Source organism: Dermacentor silvarum, chromosome 2 (genome assembly GCF_013339745.2).
Source record: "Dermacentor silvarum isolate Dsil-2018 chromosome 2, BIME_Dsil_1.4, whole genome shotgun sequence".
Taxonomy (NCBI): Eukaryota; Metazoa; Arthropoda; class Arachnida; order Ixodida; family Ixodidae; genus Dermacentor; species Dermacentor silvarum.
In genome coordinates this window covers 238,335,898-238,348,252 of record NC_051155.1, presented here as the reverse complement: position 1 = coordinate 238,348,252, position 12,355 = coordinate 238,335,898, and the positions used below count along the sequence as shown (strand labels likewise).

The 12,355-nt window shown below is 47.4% G+C and overlaps 1 protein-coding gene across 3 annotated transcripts in view; it reads right to left on the bottom strand.

Moving 5' to 3' along the window:
* LOC119442932 (RNA-binding protein 33) overlaps positions 1-12,355 on the bottom strand; it is an 89,059-nt gene that overhangs the window by 24,376 nt on the left and 52,328 nt on the right. For all 3 annotated transcript variants that reach the window (XM_037708009.2, XM_037708005.2, XM_037708008.2), the window contains 3 exons: positions 9,975-10,223; positions 8,499-8,627; positions 5,594-5,750 (listed from right to left, as the gene is read on the bottom strand). In XM_037708009.2, the coding sequence (XP_037563937.1) occupies positions 5,594-5,750; positions 8,499-8,627; positions 9,975-10,223 (535 nt within the window). The remainder of the gene's footprint in view (positions 1-5,593; positions 5,751-8,498; positions 8,628-9,974; positions 10,224-12,355) is intronic.

Below are 12,355 nucleotides of genomic sequence, written 5' to 3'. Positions count from 1 at the left end.
CGCTAGATAAAGTGATGCATAAATCGTACATTTTATAAGAAACAATATCCACTGCATAACGTTAAAAACGAATGAGAGCTCCGATATTTGTCGAGTTCAGCTGCTGTGCACGGCCATCGACGGCAGACGACTGAGCGGCACGGCTGTACTCGCATCGGCATATTTTCTTCTTTGTGTACAATTATTGCGAAGAGCGACAACAACGGTAAGAAAATACTGCAGCTTGTGAGCGTTGGCGATTCATCCTGAAGCCCCGTCCGCTTTATCTTTGAAGCAAACCGGAGAAGGCCTAGCGACAATATCGGCGTCCTCGAGCGATCAGCGGTGGTGACGCAGCCGCACAATTGGGTCCCCGTCTCATCCTCTCTACGCAAGGAAATCTCGCCATTCGCGAGCAAAACCGTCGTCGAACGGCGGCCCGCGAATGGCAAGCGGCGTTTGGCGAGTTACCGTGCCGGTACCATGGACAGCCTTAGCTGCGACTTCACGCTTCTCGGCTACCCGCTGTTGCTGCCGTTCCCGCCCAATGCCACTTTGGACCCTGTGTTTCGTGCACGTCTAGAAAGACCAACACTGACGCACTCTGTTTGCGCAGCTAATCAGACCGCTAAGCACGACTGTGCTGGAACGTGGGCGATTTGGCACTTGCGTTGCGGGCTGTAATTACCGATTCGCAAGTGCGCACAAGCGAGCAACACGACGAGGAAGAGCAGGGCAGGGAGTGCGCGCTCGTACCTGCTAGCAGACTAACCGGAAGTCGTAGATTCTTGTTCTACCAATTCCCATCGTCGCCCCCGTTGACATCACCAGATGCACCCTGGTGACATCACGACGACCTCTGAGGATACCGGAAAGGCCCTGAGAGGAGCACGGCATTGTTTTTTTATTTTGTGGAGTGCCCGTGGCATGTAGCGCTGCAGCGTTTGGCATCATCGATCGTGACAGCATTCTAAACTCGATGCACCTGTTTACTTGAAATGTTCAAGAAATATTGGGGGTGGTTTAGGGGCCCGTTAGGAAGTTTGAGATGCTATAACATTGGCTCAAATTATTCTTATATCACTGCATACTCTGATCGTTCACAATAATTTTTAAATGTCAATCTTTATTACACCATATATAGTCCAGTAACTAGCTCACTACCAAGCAAGTTAAGATTTTTTTTTCTTTCTTGAAAGTTCCAAGAAAACTGAACGTATATCCTAAATTAACGCTGTTTAAATATATAACCGCGGCAAGCTTCATCTAAATCTAACCAGAAAAAAAAAAAAAAGGTAATCAGATGTAGGGTTGAAGTTATTTCTAACTGCTAGTTATTATTTGCAGTACATCTTCACTGCAATGCACGCATTAGTCTAGAAAGCAAGAGATGTGCTAACAGTATTTTTTTCTAAATGAAAGCACTCCAGGAGTGCTGGAAGTGTGGCGATCACTACAGTGCCCCAGAAATCGCCCTATTTGTGTTTTCCAACCAAGTGCTGCATTCTTGGAGTATACATTTATGCTGTATATACGAGAATTTCTTCAAGAGAAGGAACCTTTTACAACGTGTGGGGATTGAGGTATGCCTCGGCACCTTTGAGCAGGCATTCAACTGATGTATCGTCCCTACGCTTCTCCCCTCTCCACTCGCGGTGGTTTGCGGTGGGGGACGGTCAAGCCTGCAGTGGCTGGTCGCTGACCACAAGGCTAGTGAGGGAGAGATCGCTCCGAGACAGCACTGGGTACGTACACGCTTCCCTCTGGTCCGCCGGCCCCCTTCGTGTCTTGGACTTGAGCTCGCGTACAGTGCCTGTGGACGTACAGCAAGTGCGTACCTTGTGTTGATCCTTTTTAGATGCTAAGCCGAAGAGCGGTGCCTAGTGCTTGCGCAAGGTCGAACTGTGCCGAGCCGCACTTATCGGAGGTGCAAGCAGAAGGAGATTGCTCGAGCTCTCGTGAGTGGGCCCATTGGTTATCGCGAGAGCATGCAGCATAGGTGCGGGGAGCCATAGCTATCACAGTGACGTGCTATCGGCGGCCTTGTCTGTAGTATTTTTGCCCTCGGAGCGGAAACGCTTCGGTTCCTGCGAACCCCGGGGCCGGGCATTTTGTGCAGTGTTGGGTGCCACCGGAGTCAAACGGTTTCCGTCAATTCAGGGCAATACTGTCTCTTGTGTGCGTTGCCCCTTTACAGCGCAAGCGTGTGCGTAGTGGCGCACTATAGTACAAGAGGCAACGGCTGACGCGGCCTTGTGGCTCGCTAAGCTCAAACCCACAGTGGTCGTTACTCCTGTGAGACTGTCCCAAGGCCCGCACAAACTGTGCAACATAAGCTTACTTCATCGCTGCAGATTTGGTCTATGCCGTATAGCTGCCCTATACATTAGCGAATAAAGACATGTTGTTACAACAGGGTTTTATTAGTGTAACAAAATGCACTAGCCCAGCAATCACAGCAGCTTTGCACTTTAGGTCCATGCTATTTGCAGGCCACCTCCATCTAGAGTATCTGCATGTTGTTGCCCAATGTGACAGCGTAGCCCTCTGGATTTGTTAACACTATGATAAAAACTGTCTGTAATAACCATGTGTTTCTATAGGCTGCAATGCAGCCGCTATGCAGCATCAACTCATCTGAAAAAAAAAAAAAAAAAAAGTTGGGCTGTGGTAGAAGGTTGCGCTGTCGTGCATGCAGGGGTTGTGCACTCGCATGAATTAAGCCAGTGCTACACGTAATTTACGAATAAATTCCTTTATGATGGTGATTGAAAACAGAATTATTGTGCAGGAAAGCTAACTTGCAGATATGGGAATTATGAAGGTTCATATTTTCCCGCATTCTTCTGTGTGCCACGGAAGTGAGGAGAGCAGACGCCTTTTTCCCCTCTTCCCGTGCGGGGAGCCAGGCGGCTTTTCGAGTGGTGGCTCGACCCTCTTGAAAACCGGTTGCAAACGTAGTGGTGATGTGTACGCGGAGCCCCATGCCCATTGGACTGAGCCAAGAACAAGGCGGGGCGGTCGAGATCAGCACGGCTGGCAAACGCCGGTAAGAGAGAAGACTGTGAGCCACAACGAAGGAAGGAGCTAAGGTAAACATCTCGTTTCCATCCTTTGTCGCGTCCTGCTATTGTTCGCCCCACTATCGACCCCGGCTAACATTGCGGTCGAACCCAGCCTGCTTCCACGTGAATCCTCTGGAGCAATAAACGTTGTTGTGCTCGTTATTCTATCGTGTGTCTTCGTGTTTCTGCTTGTCCTGGTACCGCCGAAGCCCAGCCGTATAAGGCAAGCAAAAGGGAGTTTGCTGTCAAGCCTAAGCCTTATGCACAAAGGCGGCTTGAGAGAACCCGAGACTACACAGTGCAGCAAAGAGCCTAACAACTTTGCGGGAAACTAACCAACATGAATTGGCACCATGGAAATTTTATTCAGTCATTTTCCATGAATTTCCATGAATTCAGTTTTTTTCCGTGAATTTACTAACTAAACTGAAAAATTCCCTAACAATTCCATGCCTTTTTCATGAGCTCAGAACTTCCTTGACTTCTCCAGGTGGAAAAGCTCAGTTTTCCATCCGAGCACATTGTCTTTGAGATTTCCAGCACGCCGCCTCATCTTAGAGGTTGTGCCAAGGAACCGCACTGGTTCTCATCGTTCAGAGATCTGCATCATTTGCTGTGAGCAGTAACAGCTGTGACCAGGGTACAAGAATTGTGCTTTCCGCAAGGGGACGGTTATTACCGTATTTACTCGAATCTAGGCTGACTCCGATTTTAAGCCGACCCCCCAAAAGTTCGAAGCCAGAAAAAAAAAAAAAAAAACTTACCTCGAATGTAGGCCGAACGAAAAAGCGAGGACAGCATTCACAAAATCAAACAGCATTTATTAAATATGAACATGCCGAGCTCATTCTATGTCACCATCGCTGCTAGCCTCGTTGCTATCTTCCTTATTGCTGACATCTTCAAACAGTGCACTATATTCAGTACCATCAAGCGCGTTAGAGATGCTGCACTTTTCGAAGGAGCGCACAATCAATGTTCCTGGGTAAATGCCATCCTCGTTGCGGCGCACGCAAAAAGCATCTCCCGTGGCCCCCTTAAACGACAGATGTTTTTCTTATTGATGCCGAAGTTCCGCCCAGATTGAACGTTTGACGATGCCTCTACGGCTAGCATAGCTACCTGTATTTACTCGATTCTCATGCGCCCTCGATTGTAACGCGCACCCGTTTTCGTGATGAAGAAAAAAGAAAAAAGAGTCCTTTACAGTACCGCGCATCTCATGCTTTCAAACAGAAATACAACTTTCTATCATTTGGAAAAAGATTTCCTCCCGATGCACTGAAGTTGCGATGAGTAAACAAAGTCGCAGTTTCGCCCGAAAGGCGATGCGTCGAATGCGATAGCAAATTAGTAGACCGCTATATGAAGTAAGGATAGCAGTTTTATCATCCGTATAAAGTTGCAAACATTCGCTTACTAAATAAATTCACAAGCACGGTGTCACGCGCGCACAAGCAAACATGAACACATCTCGCTCGTTGACCACAGAAACGAACTGTCAAGACGCTGGAAGCGCGGCGAGCGAATTGACCTTCGTACTAGCATGCAACACGGCGTGCGAGGCACTTTCCCCGTCGCAGATTGCTTTCAAGATAGGGCCAAGCCGATCGTATCGCCGAAGTGCATTGTCGCAGATTACGTCCTGCTTCAGTCCACTGAAACCATTCCGCATTGCTTTGCTGGCAAAAATCCTCTCCTTCTGTATGTGCCAGTCTCGCAAGTTTCGGATTCTCCGAACGCCCGTGATGCCGCCCAATTTCCGTCCGTCTCCGCACACATGATCACTTTCCTTTTAAATGCGGGATCATGATGAACTCGGCACTTCATGCTGATAGAGCAGACGCAGAGAACATGAAGACAGACGGTAGACTATTGCCTAAGCACACGGAGGAAGCTATGGCATGCTACGGTAGCTAGGCTCGACGCGCGTGCGAAGCGGCCATTTTGAAATGCCGACGGCAATGTGGTAACGCAGATTTAGGGTCGTGTTAAAAGTGCGTGTTAGATTTGAGTAAATACGGTATTCGTTAGAAAGCGGCACTATAGTGGCATCGCCTATTAGGTGCCATTTTATGATAACGCCACACCGCGCGCCGATGCTACACCATACCGATACTAACGATACGACGCAGGTCAAAATGGCGACGTCCCTCGTGTACTTCAGTTGGCTACTGGCGCGGCTAGTAGCGACTGCGATACTGACCTTTCTAGATGGCGCTAACTATGCACCATATTTATCAGTTTCAGTTAAAAACTGGCACGTTTTTTAAAATCCTCGAATCTAAGCCGACCCTAGAGTTTCGTATATGATTATTTAAAAAAAACTATCGGCCTGGATTCGAATAAATACGGTAAGAGCTTGTCGAGCATGGTGCAGAGCGTTCTTCTTTGTGCACCAAAACGAGGACAATCTAACTGAACATGCACAATTGGCTCTTTGCCCCCATATCTCATTATCTGAAACTAGGCTTTTTAAAAAACATGATGCAAAATTTCGTTGCAGTCAGCCTTTAACACATTCATGGGGTACTTTGCATTTTCCATACCTGGTGGTTGTGCAGTGGACTGCAGCTGCTGCTCTAATAAGTTCTTCTGTCGCTGCATGGCAGCAAGCTTGCGACGTTCTTCCTTGATACGCATCACCTGCTCTCGCAGCTTCTTCTGCTCTTCAATTTTCCGCCGAAGCTCTTGGGTAGCTGCGTCCTGTGAAGAGAAGGGCAAATTACACTGTCTTGCGTCAAGACAACTTAACCAACGACCAGTACTCCAGCAACAAATTCATAACCAGCACTCGTTTTGCTGCTCGCAGAACCCAGCAATACAGCTTGATTTAAACCTCACCCTTGATAAAGCCTCACCCAAAATGCACTGCTTATATACTGACAACAAGGAGCCTCCCTCAAAGAGCTCATAGATAGTCCTGAACACCTTGTGTTTCCTGTTCATGCTTTTGTTCTAGATCTAGCAGCTTTAAAAACCTCACAAGATAACCGTTCTGTGAATGAGAACGGTTTAGAGCATTCACCTATCACACAGCAACATAATAATCAAGGAGAGCCACCATTTCATGAGAGAGCCAGCAAAGGAAAGGCATGATGCAATGAGAACGAGCGTTGAGGAAAAAATTAGGGGTGTGTGAATATTCAGTCGGGTACGAAAAATTTAATCAAATCGAACATATTGCTGGTTGTGCGGGACCAAACATGGTACAGTCGAATCTTGATAATTCGAACTCGAAGGGGCCCGAAAATTTGTTCGAATTAAAAGAAGTTCGAATTAACGAAAGGACGTATTTTTGAAGTATTCGAGCACTATTGCAAGATGAACGAACGGTGCGAGTCGTAAAATTTCACGGCGCGCAAGCGCATAGCGAGTTGCACCCACGCTGGCCAACGCTCGCTTCCCGATAACGGCAGAAAACGAAACTTCAGGGAGCGGACGGCGCCGACGTGGCGACGGACACGTGCGGCGCGCGGAGATCGTCGAAGGTGAGGGAGGAGGGCAGCATGAAAGCAGATTTGGCCTCGGCAACTCCGCTGCTTCAGTGGCTCCCCTCGCACCTCTCTCTCAACTCCCTCACAGCTCCCTCATCTTCGACTGTCTCCGTGCGCGCCCACCGCCAGTAAAACTGGCTCGGCGCAGATTAGCCCGCTCCTTGAAGTTTCGTTTTCTGCCGTTATCGGGAAGTGAGCGTTTGCCGGCGTGGGTGCCGACGCCGCCAGTCCGGCCGGCCCGGCGCCAGCTTAGGCCGCTCCCTGAAGTTTCGTGTTCTGCTGTTATCGGGAAGCGAGCGTTTGCCGGCGTGGGGAGTTCGTTGGCCGGACTGGGGTCTCTCCTAAGCTTTTGCTCTATGGCGGTGTCGGAGCAATGCCGTTCGTAGGCGCCGCCCTGTTATTTGGTGCACTGCTGAGAGCATTGTCGGTCCGCAATATGTTCGAATTAACCGTCGCAAATGCTTTCACGTTCGAATTACCGAGCGTTTTCGCCTATTGAAATACACATAACTTTGATGGGACCAGAGCGTCAGTTCGAATAAACCGGCAGTTCGAATTAAGCGTATTCGAATTAACGAGATTTGACTGTACTTAGCATTTGTTTCTATCGAATCTGAGAATATTGGGGCGATCTTGTGCTGAATTTTGTGGTGATTTCGTGCTGGAAAGGAAATTTCGCCTGTAAAGCACACTTAGCCACTAAACACCTGAACTGTGCGGGAAAGCCGGCTTCCCAGTGGCAAGAGGCACGGGTTTGTGGACAGCGAGGGTGCGCTTTTAACACAATAGCGTTAAGGGCCCCGTGTCGCAGAAAATCCGGCGTCGGTGTCAGCGGCTACGAAAATAATCCCGAACCACGCAGAACCACCAGCACCTACGCGTGGCGCAGAGGCGCTGGTGAAATAATTAAATTTCTCAAAATAAAATGCGTCAGAACAATCGTAAAGTAAGACGTAACCACAACCTACAGACGTGATAGTGTTGGATTGTAATTTGAATATACAAGAAAACATAATTCTCTTACGCAAAAATTTAAACACAAGCTTCTTTTCCAGCTTTTCTACCACTCATACAGCGGCGGGCCGCGGTGTGTTCCTTGCAAAAACACCATCCAGATGCACTCGCTTCCTCGGCAGCCGCATGCAGAGGTGAAGTTGGAGAAAAAGCTGCAGCTGCCAGGAAGCCTGATAAGCAGCCAGGGATCTTTGAATGCTGTCGCGAAGCTTAAAAGTCCTCCAAATATTTTTGCAGCGCACCCACCAATTTTGAGCTTATTGCTTGACAGCAAGTGCGATGAGTGACGACTGGTACAGGGTCAAATGCCTCCCAGCTTACGGGCATTTGATGCGGTATAATAAGGCAAAAACATGCTGTTGAGGACAGCTGGTGGGAATTACTAAATTTTTCAAGTTAACATGAGCCACGTACACAATGTTTTAGTATAATGTTCGAGCCTAGTTTTTTAACACTGACAATGTAATTGCGATGTTCCAACATATCAAATTAACCAACTTGCTGATAAATGCATGTGCATATCATTATTTGATACATATTTACACACTCCTAGAAAAAAGTCATGAGAAGAGCGCGTAAAACTTCACTTTTCAGATGTCTGTCATTTGTTTAGGCGTTCAACTGAAAGCTAAAAGTGGTTGAATCTTTTTTAGGGCTGGTTAAATGAAGCAGTGGACCCATAGCCACATTAAGAGTGGATCCTAAAGTGGAAAGTGAGTTTTAGAACAGTTACATTAGCATTACTAAAGCTGCAAAGATGACGTTCGCACGGTTTGGGATCTGTCGCACCGTTTCTGAACATCCAACGCGCTTCCTTCTGGATTATTAATAATTTTATTGCGCCGACTTCTTGTAAACACAACAGGCCTCTGTGTCGAATCAGTGACACAGAAATAAGTACTGGGAGCAACAGACTACCACAGGAGTAATGTCAGGAGGTCACCTCTTCAATTGCTGGAGGCAGTGTGGCCTTCTCGGGTTCAGGTGGTGGCAGGAAATCCAAGATTGGCACTTCTTTGATGTTGGCATTGTTCACCGTGCGGGCAGGTGGACCCTGGCTTGGCTTTCGAGGCTGTAGCATAGCAAAAATATGAAATAACGAGCTTTTTATTAGACACTATAAAAGAAAATTAAACTAACTATCTATACAGAGCAGCAGATAACTTGTAACCTGATCACACAGGGACAACTACACCCAACCGCTTGCATGCTTGCATGCTTGCATGCTTGGTTCGCCATAACGACACGTCGTCGGATGATGAGAGCGGCGCACGAGACCCCGCCTCCTGTACTGGACGTGATGGATGCAGTTGACATCATTCCTAATTTCATTGGTGCCCACGATGATGACGTCACGATGCAGCAGCTGACCGAGTGCAAACATCGCACCATGGCGCTGATGTCCGAAGGATGGAGGCAAATGAAGATGACCGACTTTTTTTTAAAATAAATGATGTTTGTGAAGTGTGTAGTCAAATCTGAGTGTTTTGGCGCAGATTTCACCACAATGAAATTTCCACTTCAAGATATTTATTGCACGTCCCGCCAGTTTCGTTGCAGAGAGGTTCCACTGTATCTCCAAATCTTTACAAACACCTCAACTTCGCTACATCTGAGCATAGTACTTTTTGCTCTTCATTATATCTGACTCAGATTGCTGTACGCTGTGCCGGTTGCCCATTCCGATGGCCTGGTCATATGGCTGCTTCAAGGCTGTGATGCAGGCTGCATTGATGACTGTTCTTAGTGATCATTCATCACTGACACCGGTGTTGGCCTGCATGTTTTCACCGATGCCCTCTCTCTGGTTGACATTCGATACCATACCTGCCAACCTAGCAACATGAAAATTCGGGAGACCACCACGCGAGATGGAGGGGTAAAAAAAATGTTCACCCTCCCCCCCCCCCACACACACAAATGTTCCCGCCATGCGAAACGGCGCACGCGGTACAGAGTCCATACTTGACACGACTCCGCGAAGTGACAAAGCACAGAAACCCAGTAGTGTATGATCTCAAAGTACTTAGCAAGTACTTGGCTTTTGAAAGTACCATCGATCGATCGGTTTTTGAAAGTACCATCGGCTGCTCGCGTTCGTGGTGGTGCCAGCGGCCGCTACCACGATTCATGGTGCATTCTGATGACGAACTGCTCCCGCGCCGCTTTCTCACATGGTTAATAGCAGTAAAAAAAAAAAAAAAACCGCTGTGCTGTGGCGGCCACTTTCCGGGAGATTTGAGGTCGTGTCCGTACAATCAAGAGATGGGAGAAATATTTGAGAGGCTCCCGGACAATTCGGGAAAGTTGGCAGGTATGCGACACTAACCACGGTGCCAAATGCTGCAGCCACAGGACAACCGCTGTGGAACTCTCTTTAAGCTTTGCAGTAAAACTACATGTCCTGCCTGACCCTTACCATGCGTGGAGCTTCTAGACGGGCTGCCTTGGGTGGCACAGCCACAGGTGGGGCAGGGGCAGGCCTCTTTCCGAAGGGCTCACGTGGTGGTGGCTGCTGAAACCGAGGTGGCACACCAAAGCCTGTGCTTGCCTGCACTGGACCTGTATAGCGTGGCGGGCCTCCCCCTTGCATGGGAGGAAACGGACCTCCTGCAGCAGAGCTCTGTGGTGGCGGAGGCTGGTGGAACTGCCGATGCTGTTGCTGCTCCTGCACAAGACAGTCATCAACAATGTTATGTCCACTGCAATGTGCCACTAAAACAGGGCAACGCAACAAGGCAACCCATGTTCTGGCTCCACCAGTACTGCCTTTCACAGCAATCAACTGTTAAAGGCCAACTGCAGAGAAGTTTCACTTTGGCTAGATTGGTTAAGGCTACTAAAGCAATCTTGGCAAAACTGCAAACCTGGTAATTAATCACTAGAAGAGAGAGAGAGAAAAATTTATTTACAGAAAGGGGTAATTAGTCACTAATTATCTGATATGCTTATTGGCAGTTTATAAATAGCACCTAAACAGATAATGTGCCCATCCAACGGTTGATTCCAATCTTTCTCTAGACAAGGGACTCCTCATTGCATATCTCCCACACACAAAATGAACACATATTCACGCCCCACAAGTGCCACACCACTTTGCGTAGTACAGTTAAACCTCGATATAACGAAGTCGAATTGGCAATTTGCTTCGTTATATCGAAATTTTGTTGTAATGAAATTCGACCTTATATGAAAATGAGTACAGTCGCCGATCGATTTTTCCTACACAGAAAGGAGCCGTAGAATTTTCCGAATAATCAGGCAGTCGAAAAAAGCATATTTGAATGAGAAAATTCATTTTGTTGAATTTGGAAGTTGGCAACGAATGATACGGTTTCATGCCACGATGATATCTTCGCATCGGCGGCACGAATTAAGGAAAGCCAGCCCCGCTTTTGTGTCCAGTCTGCCCCCGCGGCTGATAGCGTCGCAGTGCCGGCGACGCTTTTCATGAAAAGCGCTGGCAGCGGGGAGCGAATGCTTCATCTGCTTCTCGCTTCAACGGGTCTCCGAAACCTCTAATACTAAACGCGTGAGAAGACAGCTTACATGATGCCATGCCGGCTCGGCACACCCACTCTTTGCATTCGCGGCAGATTACCTCAAAACAGTGCGCTCAGCTGCACTAACAGCCATGCGCAACCTTCTCCATTTCGCTCCCTTCTCCATTTCCCTGTGCTCACGCGGGAAGGCAGCACTCGTGAAGCGACTATCTTTCTTGACTCACCCTAACAGGCTCTCACTCGCACCTAAAGCACACAGTGCGCGGGGCGCGCAATAGGATCTTATCACATTTGGACTTTATACGCAACATGACGCTGCACCACTTTGGCGAACACTCTTGCCATGCGACGCGTGATTTCAGAGGTGTGTTCACAAGTAGGCGCTTGTAATTCAATCATTTGACCATCTGCATCCATGGATGTTTCCATTTATTGTCTCGGTATTCATTCGCAGGCGGCATCGAAATTTCGTTATATTGAAATCGTTTATAAATACACTTCGTTATATTGAGGTTCTAAATACAAAGACAAATTCTATGGGCAAGAGGTTATGAAAAGTCAAGTACTTTGTTATACTGAAGTTCTTTATATCGAGGTTTAACTGTATTGTCGACATGCTGTGAAATGAATAAAAATTGTTTTTTAGCTGGTAAAAAATTTGTCTTTGTTTTCAATGCAGGGTGGGTTCAGGTAGGACAGAATAAGGGTGTCCGGACTATTTATAGTTTTCAGCAAGATGTTTATATGAGGTGGGAAAATGTCTCTGTAGAAAGGAATCGACCTTCGTGTTGCGAAACTTAGCATAAAATTCTTTTAAAAAAAGTTCTTAACTTCACTGTGTTTTAATGACTTCCAGCTTTTACAATTTCAAAGCCCTATCACTCTAAAATGAACACATTGTACCCTGCCAAAATTCTTTCAGTAAATCTACACCACTAATATTGGCCCACGGGAAGCTAAATTTATGTCACCCAGGGCACGTTTCTGAAAATTGCCAAACGGTTTTTGAACAGCTGCTTTTGACAGACCCCGAAATCCGGGTTCTTTTGGACCATTTTAGCTAAGGTGATGAAGCTTATGAAAAATATCCGGGACCAATTTTGCAACTGTTCTCATCTGAACATTGACCCAGCTGGTTCATCCACTGTAGTGGCATCATCACGCTTTCCCACTAGGCTGGTGCATCGTTCATGTACACAGGGAGCATTTCCGATAGCAGATGTAATTGGAGATCAATGCCATAAATAGCTTCTCCTGACTAGTCTTAAAAAGCTTGCTGGACGTGCTCTCGCGTGCT